This window comes from Dicentrarchus labrax, unplaced genomic scaffold (assembly GCF_905237075.1).
Source record: "Dicentrarchus labrax unplaced genomic scaffold, dlabrax2021, whole genome shotgun sequence".
Lineage (NCBI taxonomy): Eukaryota > Metazoa > Chordata > Actinopteri > Moronidae > Dicentrarchus > Dicentrarchus labrax.
The window spans coordinates 4,895,643-4,921,890 of record NW_026136713.1 but is presented as its reverse complement, the minus strand read 5'-3'; the positions used below and the strand labels follow the sequence as shown (position 1 = coordinate 4,921,890).

General features: G+C 39.5%; 1 protein-coding gene across 1 annotated transcript in view; it reads right to left on the bottom strand.

The window, feature by feature from the left end:
* Positions 1–26,248, bottom strand: part of diaph2 (diaphanous-related formin 2) — a 370,395-nt gene that overhangs the window by 330,834 nt on the left and 13,313 nt on the right. Inside the window, 3 exon segments of the mRNA XM_051419022.1 lie at positions 16,625–16,729; positions 22,338–22,514; positions 24,286–24,318. Coding sequence (XP_051274982.1) covers positions 16,625–16,729; positions 22,338–22,514; positions 24,286–24,318 — 315 coding nt within the window.

Genomic DNA, 26,248 nt, shown 5'->3' with positions numbered 1-26,248 from the left:
CTGCTGAACAGTGAGAGGGAGGGACAGGCTGGAGAGTGTAATAAGACATTTCGCTTCTCCTTGCCTTGGACTATCTTTCCTTCACTTTGCCTGAGTACTCTACTTTTCTTTCTCTCCCTTCATGTCTCTTCCACTTCCTCCTCTCCGCCTTTCTTTTTATCAATCTCTCTGTCTTCCTCTTTACCCCATCGTTAAATTTGCTCTCTCGGTGTGAATGTGAAATGCCTCGATGGCTTCACAGAATTCTGAGATGGCCAGCTCCGAGCCCGGCGGAAAGGGGAAACAAAAGGATGAGACGCACAAATTTCTGTGTACTTCTGTGCTCTGTGCTTGTTGTGGCAGGGGAGGGAACTGCTTGCTTCTTAGCTGTCAGCGAAGCCCTGGCAAAGCCTTGTCTGTCCACAAAGCTACAAAGCGACCAAGACCAAAGTGTGAGATCAGGACTCAAATGCCCCCTCTCTTCCTATCACAGCACCACATTCACATAAAAAGACAAAGCAGCAAAACCCACCCATGCATGCACAGACGCATGCACATACACAAATACCACCCAAAAAACACACACACACACACACACACACACACACACACACACACACACACACACACACACACACAAAATGAAAGCCTTGGGTGTAGAATAATATGAATGAGACCACTCAATATCACCAGTGAGTCTGAATACTGAATCGTATTTCTATTAGACGTTTTGAATATAAAAGCACACAATACCAAATATCCTTGCTTCAAAAAAACCTTGCTTTCACAGACAAGGTAACTGGTAGACAAACTGATAGCCTTTACTCTCTCAAACTGGAACATAATGTGAAGCAAACAAAAACATGTAGTTTAAGCCCAAACCATCCATTTATAAAGGAAAGCCATTTGTGTGATGACACTGGGGCCAATTCACAGACAGGGAACTGCGTAGCATTAGCCCACTGACAAACACTAAGAACGGCCTTAATGTCCACAAATTATCCTGTTTGCAGCAAACATGCAGCACTATTCTGAGTCATCCCTGCTACCTATTTTCTCTGCATTCCACATATAAGTAACCATGTCTACAGGAGATGGGCGCCATACTTAAACCGTCAACCGAACATATGGATGGGTGAAGCTATTGTGGTTTGACCTCAGGGAAAGAGGGAGCAAGCGGGTCACACTAATGTGGACCAATAATCTCTCCCAGAGTCATTAGGATGATCAATGCCATTCTAATGAGATAACATCTGGAACAAAGGACCCTAATAGCAGACAGCTGCTGGGCAAAGTGAGCTAATTAGGAGAACATTCAGTGATGCTAACTAATGCTGCAGCTATTGGGCCCAGGTTTTGGACCCCACCCTGTTAACATCCAAACTACAACATGTTGAATATTTCATACCTCTTCGAATAACTAATCATGGCACTGTAATATCAGTGGTAACACATGAGAGGGAGAGGGGGAGGCAGAGAGACAGAAATACCACAACATCTCAGCTTGACATGAATGCTTATCGAGCGGAACTAAATTGGTCAATTATGGAGAAAATCTGTTTTGAGGTAACCTTTCAGCTTATTAAATAAGCTATAAATCAATCTTTAGGGCAGAATGAGAGGCTGGCTTTTAATGAGAGAACGTGTCTAATCTCTCTCTTTTATTATTTCCATCTCTCTTTCCATGTGTGTGTGGGTATGGGAACATGCTTTATGCTTATTAGGGTTACGTTATTCTGGTTCAGTATGGAAATCATTGTGAGTTCACCACAACTTTGAAGTATGCAACTTCAAGTTGCATACAGGTGATTCATGTGAATGTAAGTGGCTCTATTAGAGGCCAAAAATGAGAAAACAGAGAACAAAAAGGTCCACCTCCAAACACTGGCTAAGGATAGAAGCAGGATCCAATTAGTCCTGTGCTTGAAAAAGAAAATAATGGAGAACAGTGTCAAAAAGAAACTTCGTAATAATGTCTGTAAAAGTGTCTATACACGTCTTTGGTGATCCCGAATAAATATAATTACTATGAACAAAGAACACTGTGTGGTCTAACATGATTTTATACGACACCCCATTGTTGGACCATGAATCTTTAATTACACATAATAAGCAAAAAGGGAAATGGTGAAAAACCTTCCAGAAATTCCAATCAGCGCAAGCCCTGTATTTGCACACTGTCTACCCCATACACAACACTTCTCTTCATTTTAAGCCATTCTTTAAACTTTTTTAAGATTAGTTCATTGTTTTGTTTTCAGTGTGACATTTAAATAAACCTACAGAGTTAAAAACCACACAGAAAGACTGAGATCCTGAGACATTTCATATCATATTTAATGTGACATCAACTATTTGAATTACATTTTGTAGTTCTTTGAGCTATTTTCTATGGTTTCACAATTAATTCTCATCACTTAGTGATAGGATTACTTAGGTATTAGATTAAAATACAGTGTAGGAAAAACTTTATTAGAAGCCTCAAGGAAAATATACTAAATAATAAAAAAAACTAGGAAGACAACAAGTAGGGAAATTATTACTTTTATCCATGCAATTTGCACTTATTTCTTATGTTTTATTATGAATTACATCTCATTCAAAGACTGCGTTGGCTTTTAGAGTAATCAACCAATTACACAAAATGATATTCAACGAAATACATACCAAACAAATCCTCCATTGCTCTGATTCTTTAAATTCTGATTCATATGAACACTGTATGGAGGAGGTATATAGTCACACTGGAAAAACTACATTAGTATGGGTGGTTAGGGAAATAGGAAGAAATACCATCAGGTTTGAGTGCAGTCGACACTGCAACTGCACTATTCCTCAGAGAGCATGACAACAGCGGTGAAAAAGCTCCCAACTAACAGTAATTGGTTTTAAAATAATAGAATTCATTACAGTTATGGCGCTTGTTCAGAAATGCAAACAGGGGAAGAAAAAACATTCACTAGAGACTTGGGCTGAACTGCTTCACTAAAAACCATGGGGAGATGAAAGGCATAATTCAAATGACAATTTTAGAACCCTTAGTTCATTTATATCAGAAGCTCAGAAGATGTTGCCGGCATAATAACATCAAGATTTTTTTTCTGTTCTTTTGTTCTACTTACAGGGCTTGGAAGGAACTTTTTCCCTCTCAATTTCATTCTTTTGTGGTAGCAAATTCCTCCTCCTCACACAGAGACATGTGAGGTGACACACAAACAATCTAGCAAACAACACCCGTCGGCAGCAGAGAGACAGCCAACTGAAAGCTAACATGGGAAATCTTGACAGGAAAGAAGAAAAACACCTCACACATGACACTGAATTTGCTGCTTGTCTTTTTAAATGACTGTGTAATTATACACATCAGGGGTCTGCATTGTAAGGTCCTGTGTTTTTATCGCATCCAGTGGCAGAACTTTGTTTGATTCAAGGCTAGCATCTCAGGAGTGAAGAAGATCATCTCTCAAGACCACTCAGAACATAAAGAGACAGGACAGCCATCTCAACATGATTGGATGACACCTCACATGCTGGGTGTATAGCCAGTATCAAGGACATCACCATTTGGAACACTGTACATCTGCCATCAAATCAGCCTCAGGCCAATATCTAGTAATTGGCCCCGTTCTAAAGAAGTGCCTGATACATGTTGACCACCAATTGATAGACCCAAAAGCCTTTACAACATATGTGAAAATATCAGCAGGGATTTTTTTTTTGTTGCTTTATTTTACTCATATTTATTTGGCACAGTACCTGAAGAAAAACAAGACCACCATATGGTTGAGCATTAAAAATTGATGTGGTATGTTAGTGAGGGCACCTGAGCCGAATGACAAGGTGGAAGGAGTCGAAATAGTGAGCACAGCATGTGTGGGGGAGCAAAAATGTGCCATTCCACCACTCTCTGTCACTGATGTCTGTACTGGAAAACGTCCTGGGCCATAAAAGAAAGCCATACCCAACTGGGGCCATATTTCAGCAGATCACATGCGGCCAAGAATCTGTGTCATATCAAGAGCTTGGGGTATCAATAGGTGGGTTCGGAAAAGAGGTTTGATGTTAGTATCTCTGTGAAATGTGGTGTCAATCTGCTGGCATAATACATGAGAGGGAGATACAGAGGGAACCCGGGGGGTGAGAACAGTGATATCAATGGTGTGGTTCTGTAAGCATAACCGATGTGTTGTTGGTAAGGGACCGCATCTGTTCATCAGTGTGGGGCCAGTCTAATAAATAATTCACGTATGATTGCATAAAAGAGTGGTCAATACAACAGGTTCTCTCGAAAGCAGGTAGGGTAAAACTTGCTACCTTACACGCCCTGATCGTGCAAGTGAAGCGTTAAAATGACGAAAAGAGTGGACACAGTAGGGTTTGGCTGTCTTCCACCATGTCAGAGGAAGCCTCACTTTTGAATCTGTACACAGGAAAGATAATAATGATGAATCTGTTCTTTATCCTTCTTTTTTTCCACTCTCTGTCTACAGTATGGGGGTATTGATCAGAGAAGACAGACCAATTTGAATGCTGTTGAGCCATTTCACAGTTATTCTCCCCTTTAAAGATCATGCGTCTAACAAATGGCATTAGTGGCACACATAGCGGTGTATTACGTGGGTTGAGAGAAACCCATTAGGTCAATTCCATAGCAACAATGTGGCTTTTTAGCTTCTATGCATTGCACCAACTGGCCAATTCAGTGGGCACCCACTGCCACCAAGTGCTGGCCTCCAGTACTACAATACTGGCTGGAGAACTGCAGCTGTTCCCGCCTCTGTCTGATTATAGGCAGACCATGACCATGCATGAGCAGCTACTGTGTTTATGGCATTGAGAATGATACAGTAGCACTAAAAGCAAACAAAGCCAAACAAAACTAAGATCCGACGCCATCAGCGCTGTTGGGAAACATCCCTAAAGACCTACTCAGTACTCTTCTTTTAATACACAGCTACAAAGTCTGCCGGGGCACAACGGAAAGCAAAAGGAGAAAGGAATGGAGAAAACATGTAATTTGTGAAAAACTGACACCAGTTTGGCAGTTTATGACCATCCTCAGCAGCATGCGTGCAGAAGAGGTAGTGCCAACTCAGTCAGGATGAAAACCCTTATTCTCTGGCACGGCAAACCAACCAAGCTCAAAGTAAGTCATAGCAACCCGAGTCTTTACATCTAACACACGGCTTGTTTATTTATACTCTGGTATTGATTCATTAATTCATTTACTTGGGAGGAAGGGCCAACCAACCAGCTGTGTGCTACTGGTAAACAGCTAAAAAGTGATACAGCATGGGGCTGACATTTTCAAAACTGTGGCCCATCTCTCCTGAGCACCCTTAGAAAAGAAACTGCAAGCCAGACAATAACACAGCAAGTGATCTGGCCTTCATCATGTCACCAATCATTACAGCGGAGAGCTGTCTGGGGAATCGGGGGGAACCTGGCTGTTGATGAGGCGATTATGTGGCTTTACTCTTGTGCGTCCAAGTATGACAGCGTTATGAAAGCACTGTAGCTGATAGGCAGAGACTATACCTTGTTAGCACTCTGTTGTGCTGAGTGGACTAGTTGGCTGAGCAGTAAGGCGCTCCCACAGGGCCTGGTGGGCTTACTGCAAGAGTAGGGGGGATTATAAACAGGCCATCAATGTGACTCTCTCCAAACCCGACAGCTTCAACAACTTTGGTTTCCGCTTGTGTTAACAACAGGTCCCTGTCAGAAGCGTCCCCTCCGTGTCCTTCTTGTCCTCAAATGTTCTTTCGTTGTGTCAGTTTTGAAACAGAGATATCACAAATCAGCAGGGTCTATACATATGCTGATGTGGACACTGTCGACATTGGAATGCAAGTTCACGTATTGTCAGGGTGAAATTTGCATTTGGAACAACTAGAAATGCGCGAGGAGAGAGCCTGGCAAGGTTATAAACAGAAGTGCATCATCATATCACCCACTACAAGCGTTCTCTATGATCACAACTAGAAAAAGCAGACAACACCATCAGCCAAAGTAAAAAAAACGTACTAAATATACACAGATGTAGAGAAGAAAATCAAAAAGCTAAAGAAGCAAATAAAGAAATCGGGAGTGACTGGAGAAGCAGGCAACCATAAAACATGGGGATACACAGAATTTCACAGCTGTGTGAACAGTTAAAGCAGATGCGATAGGATGTGATGGTGGATGCATACAGAGAGGCGGGTTGTTAAAATATGCTATAAAGTTTATGGAGCCTAATGCAGCCCTGCAGGAGCCTCCCACCGAGCTGAGCATGCCGACAGTGCCGTTGAGTGTGTGACAGAGCTGTGGGGGAGAGATGTACAACTGAGAACATAGCCAGTACTCACAAGCTCTATCACTGGTGTGGGGATGTGCATACAGTACATAACATTCACAGATATGCAATCAACAGAACTAAGAATTCTATTTTTTTTTTCACCCTCCCCCTCTCTAAAATACTCTGTACGTACTCAATCATACCGTATTTCACCTGTGCAATATCTAAATCCAAGCAGCTAATATCCAATCAAATATCTATCTATTGGAACAGCATGGACGAAAACAGTGCTACTTATCACACACACACACAGATATACAAGCATGTGCACACCCCAACACAAATACAGAGAGACTATAGAGCACTGCCATAGCCACTGTTCAATCCAATATCAGCATACTGTGACCACTTCAGCCTTTCATGTTCCCTTCAAAATAACGAGATCCAGCTCTCCCCTTCTGATTGAAGAGGAATGATTGTTTCTGCCTTTGAAGACATATGTTGTATAGAGAGATGTGTGAGCAGAAAGGGATAAAAAACTGAGAAGAAAAATAAAAGAAGACAAATGCTGATGGAAAAGTAACCTCTCTTTCTCATCCCCAGTGGGAGCTGGTGTTGACTTAATCCTTCCCACACAGCCCACCCTCTGTCACAGCTAAACCTTTGCTTCTTCCACAGCCCGCAAAGGTCAATCCAACCACGAACGCCTGAAGACAAGCCATTCAGCAGAAACTAGCAACATTAATTGATAAATCATAAGTAGACCATAAAGTTCAACATTAATGCGTCCCAAGCTATTAACTAATTACCTAAGTGTACTAGTATATCTATCCTTCATCAAAGTGAACTTTGTCGCCTGTTAAATTTCAAGAGGGTGAAAGGAACTGAAACAGGCACTCCAGCGCAATGCAGCTTAGTTCTATTGTGATGTACTATTATTCAAATTGCTTTCCCAAATCCAATATGAGTTCACAGAATATTTAGAGAAAAGTGTAATAATCCTGTATAAAACTGTCGACAAATCAAAAGACAAAAGGTTGGTGGTGAAAATTAATACTGTAAATATTTGTTTGTTGTTGTTGGCTGAGCTTTGGGCAACTTTTTTTTTATTTTTATAAGGAGTACAGTCTAGACCTGCTCTACATGAAAAGTGTCCTGAGATAACTTGCGCCTGCAATTTTGCTACAAATCCTATGACGTCTGTGGAGATTTGGAGATTAGTTCACTTATGTTGCTTAAACACTAAAGATCTGATTGACACACCTGTTACAGCCAACACTTTAAAAAAAAAAATCTCAATAGAACATAAATCATCTTATACATTTGTATCCAAGTCTACCGTGTGAAGATGACAACTGGCAGTACTGCAGAAAACTTTTTTGCCAATATTTTTGGTTTTAAGTATTCTATCAGCAAGAGCATGGAGATACTGTCCTAGACATGACCATGCCCTCAAACCTCCTAGTAAAGTAACAAAACTGGAAATAGAATTTCTCTATCTCATCACTGAATTAACAAAAGATTTGACTGAATAAAGTAGTAGATATCCATCACAATTTGACACCTGACTACAGATTTGCTGATAAGCTATTCAACAGTAGTTTGTCAAATAAATCCTTCCGCATCTCGTTCCCGGACAACTTTTTAAGTCCATCAGATGAACTCTAAAATATGCTTTCAGCCAATCAAAGAAACGTCTTATTCAAACAGTCCCCTCCAGAGCATGTTTCCTTGATCTTAATTTGAGATAGAATCTATGGTGAACACTGGCTCAGGGCATGGGAGGCACACGCTATTGATTAATTTTTCATTGCCGTTCTTTTAAAGCACCAAGGACATGTGCCACATCAAATCTGCTCAACCCTCAGCACCCAGTTTAATAGCTTGCTTGAAACAAAACACTCTTTTGAGGCATGTGGTTTTAAAAAGGTAAAGAGGAGAATGAGGGAGGGAGGGCGCCTTGATTTCCTTTCAGGCACACCATATTTCTTTTTCTTTTTTAAAAAAAAAAGGTCCTTCGTAAGCACTCCTGGCACAGTGAACGAGCACTTGATTGGAGTTAAAGAGGAGCCAGATGTCTGCATGTCCTCATATTCATGCAACTCTCTCTTTCTGTCTCTCTCGTTTCCCATCTGGATACTTTGCAATCCTCTGGCCTTATCTATAACTACTAGTTTACTGTTTATCCTACATTCAGTAAATCCTCAGCGGCTACAAAGAGAGGCGAAATAAAGCACAGGTAATTCACCTTGGCAAAATACAAGTGAGGATTCAATACACGCAAGGATTGTTCTTGCTTCTCTCAGTCTCATATTGTAAATTTAATAACTTTGGATTTCTGACTAATGGTCAGACGAAATAAGCAATGTGCAAACTTGGGCGTATTGACTTTGAATGCTTTGGATGGGAATTTGTCCTTTTTGGCTAAGTGACTGATTTATCTAAATAAATATTTGAAAGAAGAGTAAGAAATAATAGCTGCAGAACTACTTGGGAATACACATATGCTACATCAAAAAGAAAACACTAATAGGTAGATACAAATACCTCAAATTGAGTGCAGGTAAATTACATTTTTCATCCCAACTTGATGAGGAAAACATTTCAGGGTTCAAGGATTGTGAAACGCTTTACTTGTGAGAGACATAAAAACATCTTTTAATTGAAATGTTGTCAGATATATAGCCACAGAGACCCCTTTTGCTTAGAATAAATTAATAAAAATGAATGACCTTGTAGTCATTCTAAACTACATTCAGTGACATACAAATGATACATTATAGATGTTACTTCATAAACGATGATTTTCTCATGCCACATTTCAAATCTGAACACTGCATTGACACAACAGTTTAAAATTGGGAGGCACCATCATCCACACCACCATACCTCCAAGCAAAAAGGTTGATGTTAAAAACATGCCCTTGGCCACTCTGAAATGAAAAGACCAGCACTTTATAATTGTGCGGAAAACTAAAACACTTCTTCTATAAAACTAGATCAGATAGAGTACAGACAATACGGCCTCATCTGATCTTTTCTCATATGTCTGAGCTGTTTTCGGCTGTTCGGTCAAATCCACATGCTGACAACTACATACAGCGATGTACATGTTTACACAACTGCACTAACCATCACGGCCTGACATCTCAGAGCTGACCAGCATGTTACCATGGAAATAAGCAGTCATCTGTCCAGTCATACAGATATTGATCACCTCCCTGTGGTCTGGAGATTGCTGCTTTTCAACGCACGGAGCACACACCACTCATGTGCGCTCTCACTCTCACACTCTCAGCAGCATTTTATCCAAGTTTCAGAGCCTGTCAATGGCAGTGGAGAGAGACAGGGGTCTACTTTTGCAGTAACACTGCAGGAGTCACTGATAGATTGTTACAACGTGGCTCTTGACTTGTGATGTAAATCAGGCCAATCTTTACAGAGGCTGACGCTATAAAGCCGTCATAGTGGTCAATAGGCACCTGCAGCGCAATGCAAAAGGAGAGGTGTCTGGTCCATCTGGACTGCTCGAGTCTACCTGCAGGCATATGGTTACCCAGGTATGTGTGCTGCTCATATTTCCCTCAGTCTTGCTTAAGGAGGTGGAGAGAGCGTATGAGACTTAGCAGTGTTGCACACTTACACGCTGGTCAAAGTGGATTAGAGCCAATTCACACAGTCCTCTATTCCCACCTCATTCTCTACTGGGAGAGAGGAAAGTGCCAGAGAGATTTCATGCCTGAGACAGAGGAGTTACAGTTGTGTGTTCCCTATAGACAATCCTAACCAACACTCTCCTTCCAGCACATCTGAGAGCGCTCCATCCCACAGACGCACGCTGACAGCGTGAAAATGGGAATCTGCCAGCAAAGCAGGGAGCTAACTGTAGTCCACGATCGGCTAACCAGGCTAAACGCTCTCACTCTTTTCTTCCTCTTTCAGTTTAAAAATGACAGCTAATAGCTTTCAGTATATTAGCCATATGGGTAAGCTTCTGCTGCAGGATTGACACAGAGGTTACAGAGGTCACATGAAATGCTTCACTATACTCTTGAGTTTGAAGAAACTTCTTGATAACCAGGGTCTCGGGCATTTTTTCACATGGTTTGTAGAACTTTTGTAAGCAGGCCTCCACCTCTCGGATGAGCGGTCATAATACAAGCTAGGGTAAATCTGTCATATTCCATTTACTGAACACAATGTGGCCATTGCTCCTGATCGAGAGCTACTCCATCCACATCCATACAGGCCAAGCCAAAAAACCCACTCTTCCCACAGAAATAACCAAGCACAAAAGAACAGTTTGACAAAGAAGGAGAAAATGCAATCGATACAAAATGTCTCTGTAAAATGGCTCAAAGAGGGAGGTTTGTCTGAGAGCATGGGCAGAGCAGAGGCCAGGTCACAGAGTGCTGCTTTACCTTGCCTGTGTTCCTGTTAAGCTTTACAGTCCTCTTAATCCTCACGAAGCTCTCAAAAGGCAATGAAATACCATTTAAAGTGACAATTCAACACTTGCTAAACCAATAACAGAGCATTTCTTTTTTTTCTTTTTTTCAAAAAGCACTTAAAGAAACCAGAATCCTTTTTTTAAAAAAGGCAACAGGATGCATTTTTTTGGGATCTTTAGAGAGAAAGTAAGCAAACGGCATGTTACTGTGTGGAGAAAGTAAAAAGTATAACAAAAGTATAAATTAAATGTGTTAAGATTATATGGCCTTTTCTTCAAATGAAATGATATCAACAAAAACAACAACAAAATCCTGTGCCTTAATTTCGTTCAAACAGAAACAGGGTTGTCGACAGCAAATTCAAATATATAAACCATAATTACTTCCACTAAATTATACAGTCCAATATTTTTGTTCAAGGCAGAAAAAAATACACTTGATGTCTTTTCTATGGTTTGCTAGGCTTAGTGTGTGTATGTACAGTTTGTGTGTGAACAGGCACATACACTACAGCAAATGTGTGTGTGTGCTCGTAGCCTTATTAGGTGATATCCTTAATACACGTAGTGTCTTATAGATAAAAAGCACAAAGTTCAAAGCATTTAGATGCAACACTCTCATTCTCATAAACAGATAAGATTGCAGATGATGAGTATTTGTGTAAAAACGTATCGCTCTTTGTTGGTATTACAATATTCAAATGCTAATAGGTGTTATGCTGCAATCTATTTCAAAAGAGAAACAGCAAAAACCAACAAAAGGACTCCCAGTTCATTTTCAGGCTGTATAATTTCAAAATCCCTCATTTAAAAGTGCGACCATTTACATGCAGGAATTGTGTTGGCAATTTATAGCCTTTCCAAATTACAGCCCATTAGCAATATCAGGGCTGAAAATAAAAATCCAAGCCATAAAAATGACCTCACTTGCACAGTTTGGAACGTGCTCCTCGACATCCTTCCAAAAGAAGATAAATAGTGCGTGTGTGTATGTGTGTGTGTGTGTGTGTGTGTGTGTGTGTGTGTGTGTGTGTGTGTGTGTGTGTGTTCAGGGTGAATGAAGACAGATACATAGAAGGAACAAGATTCAGAAGCCAAGTAAATAATGGGCTACTTACCGCAACTTTGCTCCCAGTTATCTGCATGCAGCGATCAGCGGAGAAGGTTAATGTGCAAAAAGACACAAACAGCACAATCATTAGTAGGCCAGAGAATACTCTCCATTACACGTTGAGGCATTAGCGTAACTTGTGTGACATCACAAACATACTTCACACAATTATAGCACACACTATATAACAAAAAAAATGAAAAGCCAACAAGAGAACATTTACAATTATGGGCACATACTGAAGACAATGTCTGTGTTTGGCAGCTGCAATTTTCCAATTGACATCATAATGTGGATAAATGAGGCAATAGAATTCGCCCATGATGCCAACAACAACTGTGGAAGTGAGGAATCAACATGTTTAGACATGGCGAATTGTCCTTATAACTGACTGACAGTTAAAGATTCACAGATTCCTCCCCAAAAAGGAATAGTGGCTAGTGTGGACAAAGAGGTTGCAGAGGGTCTCCCCGGTCTGATATCAATCGGCTGCCATTAACGTTGGGCTTCAAGTGTCAACTTTGTGTGACAGAGCTACCTTCAGCCCATGCAGTCAGCACGAATCTTGGAGTTTAACCTTGTTATTTGTCAATAGTGGCAGGTAGCAGGAGTGTTTTTATAACGGCAACTGTGGGGCTTGTTTCACAGTAGGAGGGTGTCTGTCAGCCAAGTAAATGTATTCTATACTGTGGCTGAGCACTTGTTTCTCTGCAACATGTTTCTGAGGAAATGCATTTTGATTGCAGGAAGTTACAGGACACACTGAGCTCCTTTTTTTTTTAAACCCCTTCTCTCTATCCTGTTTTCACTCTCTCCTACCACCACCACCACCACCACCACCACCCCCCCACTTCTAATCTCCCTTTCCATTTCTTTTATTGTCACTCTCAAACTCTGCAAGTCTGTGGCCATTTGATGCTTGATTTCCCCTCTCCATCCCTCTACCAAGAGTTTATGACAGCCATAAAGACCGTTTTACACGTGCCACCATCTGATCATGCACATACTACTTTCTAATCATAGTGTGTATCCACATTTTCCTTGCTCTGAGTCTGCAGTGAAGCCAGCATGTCACTGTCTGGCATTGGGGAATATTTTATCTGAATACTACAGGGCTAGACACCTTGAAATGAGTCACACTGACGTAACTCACAACTTAGATTTTCCACAGACATTGATGTTTACAACATTGGAGACATATTTTTGAATCTAGTTTTGGAGCAGCTTGACCAAAATAACAGACACTATCTTGAGTGTGCACAGACAACAGTCAGGGAGGAGCTCGAGGGGGACAAGCACAGTTTCACTGTATAGTGTAACACCTTGTTCTCACTACAACAAGGGCAAAACTCCTTTAACTTCAGACCCCAACTAATAATGAGATCTACCTAGTGAGATCTGATATTAAGCATCTCTCAAACTACAGTATAAATAAACTAAGGGCAAGTCCCTAAGCAGAAGCGAATGCATTTTCTTCTCAGTACAAATGTAATTAACACCCTTTTTTTTTTTTTTTTTTTAAATGGAAAAATATATATATATATATACACTAATTGCATTAAACACTCATCAATATGATAAGAAAGAGCCTGGAGGATGTTAGTAAATGTCAGGCTCAATCAGAAGTAGGTGGCACATTGATGGTTACATCAAACACACCAATATTTGAATAAAACAAAATTATCATCCATCTTAGAATAACCTGCCATCACACCCTTCACAGCACGTTTGAAATGAAAATATTCACTGTCAGTAGGAAAAGTCGATCTCTGAGAAATAAGTGATTGTATTAGTGTTGAAGGAATTTTGGCAGTTTAATGATGTTGGCACGCATTGATAAAAGAGGAAAGAACAAGAAATGAGGTGAGAGAGAAAGGCAACTGTTCATGCAAAGCTGATGGTCAAGGACATCCACAGACACACTCCTGCAAAAATAGAGCTGGATTCCATTGAAACATAGTTCATATTCAAATGAACAGGGTCAATGTACAATTGTCCCTTGAAAAGACACAGAGAAAAAACTTGACTTTACATTGAAAGACACATTTTATAAGTAAACAAGGTAATATTCAGGCTTTTCTAATATTAGTGATGATTTGAAGCCATATAGCTTTAAAGAAATAACCTATGGTGGTTCATCAACATGCATGAATAATGGAAATGAATACAACAAAAGAGTGAATGAAACATCAGGCACCTAAAGCTGTTGAATTTAAGGTGCCTGAATTCTCCCTTTTTTTTTGGCAGAAACAAAATAAGTTGCTTTTTGTTGGGCAATAAAGCCCCTTGCTCAATTGAGCAGGTCTGCAGAGACAGACAAGAAAAAGGCCACCCAATGCTGGGGGATATTTCTTGTTCCACCAATATTTACTGATTTAAACTTGCCGCTCCGAAGCACTTTAAGCCTGCACAGTCTGCATTAGCTGTAGGTTAAGAAAGAAAGGGCTCTCCAAATCTTAATACATAAATTTGAGTATTATGTGGTCGTGGGGGAGCTGGTGACATTCATGTCCCACTTGTAATTCCGTGGCAGCAATAAAATATAAGTTCAAAACAAGATGCCCCTGTAAGAGTAATATCAAAAATGACCATCTTGTCAGATGTTGGTACCTTATAATACCATCTAGAAAAACAAACAGGAAACTGAGATGAACGTGTGTAGAGCCCTTCCAAAGCCCCAAAAAGGCAATCTCACAATGCAGCATACATCTTTGGTAGAAAAAGTCCCATTACCAGAGAAGGCGCCACAGCAAAAAGAGACACCAAAATGCACCACACCTACATTAATCACCATTTACATTTCCAATGCAACATTTAGTCTCATTACTCATTTAGTCCACACTGCATGCTCTTTTAGCAACCACAAGCAACGTTAGCCCAAGATAATGCCTAAGCCTGCAAGAGAAATACATTTTAGTAGTAACACATATATGCTCATAAATGCATACATGTGTGAGTGAAAAACTGGACTGTTTTTCAAGAACAAAGCAGTTACTTAAAAGGGCAAAGCAATCGTGAAACAAATCTTGACTTGGGCAGCTAAATTTGAAACAAATGTCATAAACTGATGTACTTCCTGAGAATCTGTACTGTGTGATGATACATGAGCTTCTGTAGTTTATGAGGATTCCCCCTCACGTTAAGAAGTTACAGAAATCCCTAATCACACTATTCAAAAAACCAATGAGCACAGGATCACTATAAGGCAGTTTATACAACATCCTCATAAGCTGCAGGCTGGAATGCATCATTGTTACTCAGATTTCTATAAATACATATTCTTGCTTTCCATCTATCAGGAGCTAAAAGGGACCACAGGATATCAATTTGACTTAAGACAGGAGTCAATTATTAACAAATTATAAATTATTCAGTATATTCAATTAGGTACAGTGTTATTTAAGTTATTTTATTAAAACAAGTGAAAATATCTGCTGATTAGCATATACAGTTTGCAAAACAATTGCAAATACACTTAGTTATGCGTTTGCTGTAGCACAATTATCTGATATGCTTGTAGACTGTGACACAAATAGTTGTGTGTGTATAGTGTCTCTTACTGCGAATGAGATTTGGTAGCACTGCCACATTATTGTCAGAATGATACACAAAAACTATTAAGTTCAAGCTAAATTGTCTTCTTGGTCACTCATGTATTACCAGTATCTGCCCATGTAAAGGTGTTCTAGTGTTACTGTATGCGTACTTCCATGAATCTGTGTATCACGCACAGATACATCATCACTGACATTCAACCATCGCCCTCCTTCAGTCCTATTAAATGTGATAGCAGGGTGCTGACAGACATCACATTTTGTCCTCTGTCCTTTGACTACACAGATTACGTTATTCATTTGAATAAAATATCAGTGCTCACAAAGCATAATGGGCCCTGCGAGGAATTCAATCATCTCGGATAATCATCATTATCAATAATGCCAGTTAATTACCATAACAATGAGGAAGGTAATAAATGACGATGTCAAGAGAGAGCTACCAGGTTCGGGAAGCAATGGGGGCAGAAATCACTTTTTTACTTCGGTGCTGATGTGAATTTCACCTCACAAGGTTCGGCCATAACTTCAAAAGAGGATATGAAATTTGACCATAAATTCATGGATTACCATGAGAACACTTTAATTTTCACTGCTGTTTTTGGATTAGAGTGAAGCCCAAGGTCTAGATTACTCTACAAGAACGGGCAACATAATCCTAAATCTATTGTTAATAAGGAACAGTCCAAACAGTTGTTATCACTTGTTTTGATAAGTAAACTCAGAACAAAGATAAAGTGCATGGTGCAGCTCACTATAATGTAGCATATAAAGTTTATAGGCTTATCATAGGCACATGATGAACATAACCTAAAATGCTTGCTTTACCTCACCTTTGTATTTAGTGTTTGTGCTTTTCACAAGAAGCTGAACTGAACTGAACCCATGCAAGTACACGAATGGACAACCAACAAACTGCATGCAAGCAGATGAGCGGAGAAGCACTGACCATCCACCTAGCATTGAGTGAGTGAGTGACTACAATTTATACCTGATAGCTTACAATGACAGATTGTAGCATAATTTGGAAAAACAATTGAAGAAAATAAATCAAAATTGCAAAGAAAGATGTGGGATTCAAGCATGAAGAGTGGAGAGAGTCGATGACGGAAGTGAGAATGTGCAAGAACGCATGACAAAGCAAGCCTTAAAGCAGAGGATCAGGTTAAACTCATTACTCATCTACAACAATTATACAGTACATACTGTTGAGTCTATGAAGATCGAACACTTAGGTTTGCTCTCTCACTTACAGATTTGGCAGTGGCTGAGATGTACTGGACCACCATCTCGCGTTTGGTGCTTAAGTCCTTTCCACGCAGAGGGGCTTTGCGTTCCTCGTTCAGGTTCATGTCCTCCTAGATACACACAGAGAGTAAGGAGAAATGTTATGTAATGAGCAGAGACTGGGTACTACTCAGATTTAGCACAAGAGATCAATGAAGAATGTTGAAAAACAAACAGTAAGTAATTAAGATTTTTTCTGAGATGTAAAATGTATGTGTATTACAAAACATACACCAGGCTCAGTCTGAGAATAAGAATTACAATCAGGTTTATTGTCTATTTGTCACATAGAATGAATTTGGCTTGGTGTTCTGGTGCATAACAATAAACATTGTTATTAAAATAAAATAAAATAAAGGCAAGTAAAAAGAATGTATGACAAAAGTCAAGCTACATAAATGTGAAATATAAAAATCTAAAATAAAAATATGAAAAAATATCATAAAGAGGAATGTGGAGAATATTGACCAAGGAATGGTGTAAAACCATAGCCGATCTACAACACTGAGCATATACTCCATACTAGGGAAGAAAACTTAATTTCCTTGTATTGACTATGTATGTTTGAGTCGTGTGTATTTACTGGGTAAACAATATATATAGCAATTGAATACGGCTTCTTGACGTCAATAAACTTTTCTGAATCCAAATAAAAAGTTTTATTAGTCAGAAGAAATATTTCAGATGCATCAACAATTATACTTTTATTTCTGCTAAAACCATCAGAGACTGTCCTTCTACAACTGAATACATTTATTTTCCATTTATGTGTCTTTGACAAAGTCACGAGGTACAGCAACAGGAAATAATGGCAGTAATAATTAGTCCTTGAAACGAAAAGTAGCAAGGCTACAGCAATATAAACTGTACACCCAACTCCGAACAAGAGAGCAGAATCAAACAACACTGCTTCTATTGAGGCCATGCAATCACATCAGATAGGCTGGATAGGCAGTATCTGCGTGTTATTGGGAGTATTATCTTTGTGCTACTTTAATTCTGCATCACAAAAGAGGTCTTTCATGTGAGAGACATCAGGGGATGGAGCGAAGGCCGGACAGAGCACTAAAAGCTAGGGAATGACATGATGATTAGAATGGAGGGGGATGTTTATCAGAAGCACTCTCTCACAAAGAGACGGCTAGAATGAACAGAGAGAAAAAACATCCTCCTCAGGGTTTTAGGATTGTGAACCTCAAGTTGTGGAGACATGCTGCCCTCTGCTGGGGAGCCCAGAAAATCCTGCGTCCTTCAGTTTGGTTGATCTAATTTGGCAGTGGTTCTCCTTCATTCGATTTAATGTAAAATTCATCTAATAAATTAGGCGTGTCACTTCTAAATAAGAATGTTGTAATACAATGGCTTGAATATCCTACCTCAAGTAATCTGATTCAAACTGTTTTGCTTCATTTGTCAGTGAAGCATCGGCAGGAATCCCATCCAGGGGCACCGTGACCTAAATTCCTCGAGTAAATACCCTCGGAGCTAAAATACCATTAACATCCTTTTTGTGGAACAGGGAGGGGGAAAAAATGTGGCTGAAAGTTTTACAATTGGCAGGTTTTTCCACCCAAGGAAACCAGCAGGTTTTTTAATTAATCTTTGAACCCTGCTAATTTATCTGCTTAATTGGCATTCAATAAACGAGGCAAAATGTGGCATGGTGAGTATGTTGTAGGAGGGGCAGGAGTAGTGGGCCTGCGGGATGCTTGTCAGGGGGCAAACTGGAGGAATGAGCTCTCCACATTTAGTCTCCAAAATGATTAATGCTCTTTTATTAATTATACCCTCACGGGCTACACGAAAAGACTCCCAGGATATCTTCAGCTATGTAACTGAAATGATGCGATCTAAGCTTGTATCAGTGACAGTGGAGTTACTATGAAATATGTTTTAGATCTTGTCTCATGTCGGTCTTGCCAGCTCTTCTAAGAATTTTCAAATTCTAATCAATTCATTAAACAATTCAATCGAGCATCATGGAGATGATTTTTAGGAACACTTTCCGTCCCACTCTTGCTGTTTATGTGTACGTGGTGCAGTCGATAAGAAGCAGGACAGTGACACACTGTTTTCAGTTCTTTTGACTATGTACTTCAGGACATGAAATCAAACAATGGCTGAGGTTAATGAGCTTACTTTTAGATTAAAGGCCGTTTGTGTTCATGCCTATTGGTTTAGTAGACTTGCAGTCGGGCTCACCTCTTTCCAATTGAGAAGGTGTTTCACTCACTGAAGACCAGTGCCCAAAACAAGCAATAAGTGAACATGGCTGTATTACAGGCCTGGTAGTGCATTACAGGGGCATATGCTGTGTGGATAGATTTCAGAAAGTTATCCAACCAAATTTCAACTATGTTGACTTCATTTAAGCTTTTGATTTTACCAATAAATAGTTTTTGAAAGTGCTACAAATCTGTTTGATTTGTAAGCTTTCAAAGTAAGGATTCTCAAATTAAAACAAAGTACTTTAACATAGTGATTGTTTCATTTTATATTGAATGTGCCTTAGTCCTCTAACTCTGCTAAGTACAGTAGAGTATAGTACTATCTTTCTGCATAGGGACTTTCTTGTATATGAAAAATATAGATAGGCAAAAATTCCTGCAGCATGATGTGGCTGCAAACACAGCCTAAGCTCATGTGCCACCGGCTTCAAATCACAGAGAAGAGCAATTAATGGCTACCATCAAATATGTCTGAGGCTGAAGTAGATATGAAGAGTCCATGCTATGGGGAAAAGTGGATCTAAGAAAAGTGGGAGACGTACAAAAATGTTTTGATTCAACTGAGGCGAATCGATTATTTTGTCCACTAACTTCAAGTCTGATTCGTGTGTGTGCAAGGGCACGCACAGTAACTCTCCTGTGGGCTGGTTTTAATGTCCTGGTGCAGTGTGTAACTGCTGAGGGATCACATAGGAGCTTATTACTAGGAGTGTTCATCCTGACAATGGTGCGTAGAGAGGTACATAAAACCCCAAACTAGCCACAGCTGCACTGCAATGTGACATTCTTCTTCCACTGGTCCTCTGTCTCTGCTAGCATCTCAATACCTTATACTACTCTTATTCACAATGGGTAACAGAGACAAACAGGCATTGGAATCAAATCTATAAATACTAAATAAGGACGTCACGCTCTTGGAGCCCTTCACCTTGACAGACAAGTAAAGCATAATTTAAGTAATAATGTAAAGGCTTCACAGCTTACTAAAAAGCTGATGAAATTAGTTCACGTGTTATTTTGTGTGTTATTGTGTTCCTAGGTTGAACTTTTTGGATTAGTCTGCCACTGCAACACAGCTGCCTCCTTAGTGGAAATACCGGACATATCATCGTAGGATTTACTGCTCCGCATTTGGATGAGGGGCTCTGAATTCCAGCTGTGCACATCTTCAATGAAATCCAATGACAGAATACACAGTAAAGAGTTACAAAACACCCTTCTAAAGGTAATGCTGAAAGTAAATGATTTCTCATGCATTTTAACTTCCCTGTAGTTTTATGAATATATTTCTGCTCTTAATGGTTAGCTTCAAAATTTCAAGAAAGAGTTCATTTGGTTTTCCTCCCCACTGGCTAAGTGTTTCTTCCAATATTTTTCCAAATCCCTTTGATGACCTTTCAGTAATAGGCTATGTGCTATTTCAGCTGAGATACCCGGCTTCCCACTTCCCAGACAAAAAACTATTTTCACTTTCTCCTCATTAATGCACAGTAGGTGGTCTCAATAATATGGTATGGGCCATTCCTGCATTTGAAGCAGGCTAGACATCTAAGGCTGTACTATGTAGCACCATAAAAACAATCAATAACAGAATGGGTGTAAAGACAAGAAGAGCAACTAAAATGTATGTGTGTATGACATAAAAAGAGAGATGGGGGGAAAAAAACAGATAGATGCTGAAGAGAAGCTACTAACATCAAAACAAACTACCCACCACTGTCATTTCTGTGTCTGCGACACCAAAGCAGAAAAGTTTACAGTTTATGAGAGCAAATAGTAGTGGCTTCAAAAGTACATAAGTAAATAACCCTTTTCGTTTTGATTTCATTACTGTAATTACACTTCCCAGCCCAAAGTGTCAAGGCCTGTCAAATGTCAAACCAGCAAACATGCCTTCTGTGTCGTCTGTCACTGAGCAAATTGAAGCCTGGGTTTAATGTCACGCCGCTGTGAGCACAAACATAGTAATTGAGAGGTGAACTGAGTGACAGGGATGAGCACCCAGGCAAAAAAACACTGAGCAGTAGGCTGATGAAAACCACGAGCACTGGTCGCATTTCTCTGGCCCTGGCAATAAAGACCATTGTATGAGAAAAAAGGAAAGGCACGCACCGTACAGCGCACACACACACACACACTCAGAGACATTATCCACAATAGTACACACAACCTATGCAATGAAGCCAGAGTAATTCAGCTCCCCACTTCAAAGAGATGGGCTGAAAGCTTTTTGTTAGATTTCAATCCTGCAGTACATAAGGCCCAAAATGCATTTCAATGGAGAAAATCACAAGTGTGACAGAGCTTTGACCCCACAGATGAGTGCGAAGTGAATTTCAAAGTTCTGTGTTCTTCTGACAGTGGCCTTGGGAATATGGAGGTTGAGCCATACTTCACAAAAGCTTAACATCTGATTGAAAATGCATTCATCTTTACTGTAAATACTTTACTTTATCTGAAGTCTATTTGGATACATTAAATATATACTGTATTTATGTGAAACTGTTGAAGCAACACACATGCTCCAAAAAAATATCACAAATTTGTGAATTTATTTTACACATTTTGAACCTCCAGGCAAGGTCAGTCATCAAAGAAGAGGTCTTGCAGGAGGGCACAGTTTCATGTCACCATGGGAGTTGTTTTCTGGATATGCTGCTACGATTGGGCAGTCGTGTGTGCAATTTTTTAGTATTAATTTCTGTGGGCTTGAACCTTCAAAATATTTACATCATTTCACAAACTTCTGCAGTTACATCAGTGGTTTTCAACCTGGACCTTGGGATACTAAGCTTTTATGGTTTTCTAACCACACAATATTTAATGGGGGTAAAAAACATTATCTTTATAAATCTCCAAATAAAGTTCAGCCCTGTCTCTGATTACTGACATGCACGCTTGTGTTACTAGGTCTTGGATTATTTATGCAGTATGCAGTAAAAAAAGATCTTTGCTAAATTTTGGTAGCATTCAATTTGTTCATTTAGTCACAGGAACTGTAAAACATGATATCCTGATAGGAGAATTTTATCAGGACAGATTATATAGTAAAACGACAAACAAATTTTAAGATGTGGCATAAAACTAGGAGAGCTTTGAAAAGCAGTAATTTCATTATCATCCTTTTTTACATGCCTGGCAAAGCTTTGTTCACTAAAAAAATCTCATCAGCAGTAAAACAAGGGCGCATAGAGATCTGTGGGTAGTAATATATATCGATATAAAATTCTTTTCAGACTCAACTTTCTGCCTTGTCAAACTCCTCTTCACCAACATTCACGAAAGAAGTTCTGTTTCTCTACTTGTGTGCACAGATTTATTAATCAATTCACACTTTCATAATAGAACGCTCATTATTTATTATTCTGCGGCTGCTGTAATAAAACTGCTGTGGAGTGCTACAGACGGCCGTATTCGGGGACAAACACTGCAAGAGAAATACAAAGCTCACCATCATCTTCTCAAAGAGGTCAATGATCTCCTTTTCCGAAAGGTTCATGGAGCGGTCATCAAAGAGGGGCTGAGGAACAGGCAGCTCCGTCTGGGTAGTGAGGGGATCTGTTGGGTGCTGTATGAGGGGCTTCTCCTTCTTCGTCCCTGTTTTCCTGAAACTGGTAATACGATCGCGCTGAAAGAAAACAAAGTGTTTGAGATATTAAAATAAAACCACAATGTACAGTAAACACATTTTTGGGTTTGGTTACAGTTGACATTTCTGCTAGTAAACATGAAAACAATAGGGAATGAAATGCAAATTAGATTTCAAATAGAATCCTTAAAGAGTAATTCCAGATAAGATTTTGCATGAATGTTTAGCACTGCTCCACTGATCTCTGTTGGCTGAAAGTCTGTTGAACATCTGACCACACCCAACACGTACAACTGATCACACCCAATTTTGGTAAAGCTTTTCACAATTTTGCCTTAAGGGTGGGTGTAGTTACTTAGGAACAGGGCAAAGAGATCGCTATATAAGTCTATACTGACATAGGTGGGGGGCTGTGAGGCCATGAGGCTGTAATGCTCATAAAACACCAGAAAATAAAATTCTTAGAACGGCAAAAAATAGAAAGACATTTTGCTACTATGACATCCTTTCCGCTACAGGGGTAAAAACAGTTTGACCTGAGGGTGGCGCATAAGCTTAAGCAATATTGTTTAAATAAATTGTTTCACTCTTTGGTGAGCATGAAGGCATTATTCGTTGTTACAAAAAGTGGTGTTAGAGGACGGTCACTGTGGTAAGCCACTAATGAGATTTTTGGAAATATTAATTGTTACACCAAAAAAATAAAAAATAAAAGAGGTACTTCCTGTGAATAGAATGAATTTGCTGAACAAATGCCATGCAATCCATCCAATAGTGGTGACCAATGAACCTTGTGTGAAACTCCAGAATTTACAGTACACAGTAAATTCTATTTTTATACTAAATTAATCTCTATTTTACTTTTTTTCTAAGCATGAAACACATGTATGTGGCATAGTTTACTACAAGACACTTCAGGAGGTTACTTACCGTCATACCCACAGGATTACCTGCTTTGTGCTCATGTTATTAGAATAGTCTTAGCAAACAATAACAACTTAAGCTTGCTGTGATGACATCTGTAATGTTCGGGTGTGTCCTTGTTATATTCATCACTTGATGCTGTTCTGATGAATGCAGTACAGTAAAGTTTAGTGTGAAAGAAGAAAAAGTACATGAACCGCATGCAACTAGTCAGTGTTAGTCATGTTTAGTAAAATGGAATGGGGAGGACATGCTGGATGAATGAACATATATAAAATGGAAAGACAAACATGATGTCACTAATATCAGTTTGCTGAAATATTACTGGATGGATCAAACATACAGCGTTCATTCCCTATAGGTGCAGTTGCATGCTGAGAGAATTGTACATCCTAAAATTAATGCAATACTGCATGAGCTTATGGGTGTCAAAGTTAGCCTATTTGTTAACTAAGGGTATTAAAAAAGCCCCAGGCATCTAATCGGAAGTGCTGGTGATAATTGCACACTAAATGATCTATGAGCTGCTTACAAAACTCTAGATGCTATGGGCTAAATTTTGCTCATAATGAAAAATTTAGGATGTTTGTGGTGCTAAATAATAGCACCATGAAAAAAAAAATCATCTTTTATTTACACGGCATTATGGAGGGCTACCACAACAACCAGATTAAGCTTAGCCTTTGTGTAACGACACAGAAACAAACAAAAAAAACTGTATAGTGACTAGATGTAACTTCAGTTCTGTTGGGTTAAAATATCAATTTAATTAACTTGCTTCTGCCACATTTGATCCATCCACATCATTTCAGGTAAAACTCCCATGCAGCTCTGACAAAACAGATGAAAAAAACTAGTCACAGCAAAATTAAACCAAGCACCTTACCATATCATCAGCCAATGTTTTTATGTGTATGTTCTGTTGGAGGGAGGGCACAGTGTGAAAAACAAGATCCAACAGAAAATGACAATACCGCCAAGTGCACAGTATGTATCCCATCTGAAGCGTGTACGGTGTCCTCTGGATACTGTCTCATTTTCCTCTCAGATTCCAAATGAAGTTTCCAATTAATACACTAGTATACATCACAGACATAAAGGATGTGGTGCCAAATGTCTTAGAACCACAGCTAGCAGTGGGCCATTCTTACAATCTGTTTTGTTTTTGTTTTTTCACTGGAGGCTATGAGCATATCCCGAACACTGTACAATGTTTAGGATGTGACAATACTTGATGATCCCAAATAATATGGTTTTAATTCATGTAAACATAAGTGTATGTTCAGGAGAGAACATCCCACTCGCACACACTCTTTAAGACACATACCAAACAAAAACATAAAATGAGACGTATCATAAAGCACCTATAATCCCACAGCCACAGATAAAATGAGAACACCTGTTCACGACACCCATTGAAAACATGCATGTTAGTGCTCCTTGGTTTAAGCTTTGTGTATCCCCGACATAATACGTTTCCATAAGGTAATACGTTACAGTCTGGCAGTTATTTAATCTCTAAAGAGTTCTAAAGAGCATCTCCTGTAGTGAAAGTGGCCCAACCAAATTGTTAATTTAATGTTATTATAAATTCAACAAAGAAATTCCAAACTTTTCAATTATTTGTGTTTGTTGTGCAAATCAAACCCTAGCATCCTCCCAAAATGTAACAAATGACTCATATAACAAAATTAAAACCCCAACTTTTCCTTTACTACTGATGTTTATCTTCATCTAAGACACAATGAGACAGGCTACTGCCAAAGGCTTGCGGCTCAGCGAGGGACAGCCATTTGAAACGCACCTCAAATGGGAAGCAGTAGCAACACTGCCATATGCTGTGGCACTAGGCTGTGAAGTACTAATGAGCAGGGAGATGTGGGGTGGTGATGGCCATAAAGCCTGCCTCCAGCCGCAGATTTCTCCACTAGTCTAATCAGGAAACCGCTGATGCTGGGGCGAGCAAACAGACTGGCTCTAACCTGCACCTCCCTCTGTGCATCTTCATCAACTGTCGCTGTGGGCAACACCGAGCAGACACTCAAACTGCCATATCTATCACTAATTTTGTCGGCGAGAACTGATCAACAGTTGGGAGATAAAGCTATGAACCACAGAAAACAAAGCTTCAGTCTCTATGTGCAGACTCCGTGTGCTGTCTAAACTGTTATTTCAAGAGTCAAGATAACAAATATGTCATATTCAACTGGCATTTTCTGAGACAGAGTTCTGCCTGGGGTGTTGAGGTATTTGTTTCAGCATCATTCGTGGCCCTTAATATAGCTAAACAAGTTGCCACAACATCTGTGAAGCTAAGAATTTGACCTGAGCAACAACTTTTCCCATTTCTAACTCAGAGCGTATGTATCATTAAGCCCAGCATTCTTTGCAGTCTAAAACTGCGTGAAACAATAGCTAATTTTCAAATGGAGTACTTAAACATTTTCTAATCAATTTAACAACAATCAAACCACTGTTTGGTTAATTGCCTTGACTTGAGGGCCTTTCCTTGCCCATTATCTTGGCAACATCGCAACAACGCAATTTAACATCTAACAATTAAGCTTGCATGTCCTCTGGGCCTCTCCCGCTTATTAAAGTAAACTTTTTCATCATAATAAATGTTTATTACAGAATGCATATTCCTCTAAATAACCTAATCAAATTAGCTCTGGGTCCCTCCTTAATCAAATATGATTATGACTCCATGCAGATGCTTAAAAATGAAAACACAAAGCAATATCCCACAACTTGAGTCAATTTGGGGACACAAACCCATACCAGTATGTATTCTTCAAACAATAACTTCTAAAATTAATATTACAAATTACAATTAATGTTAATATTAC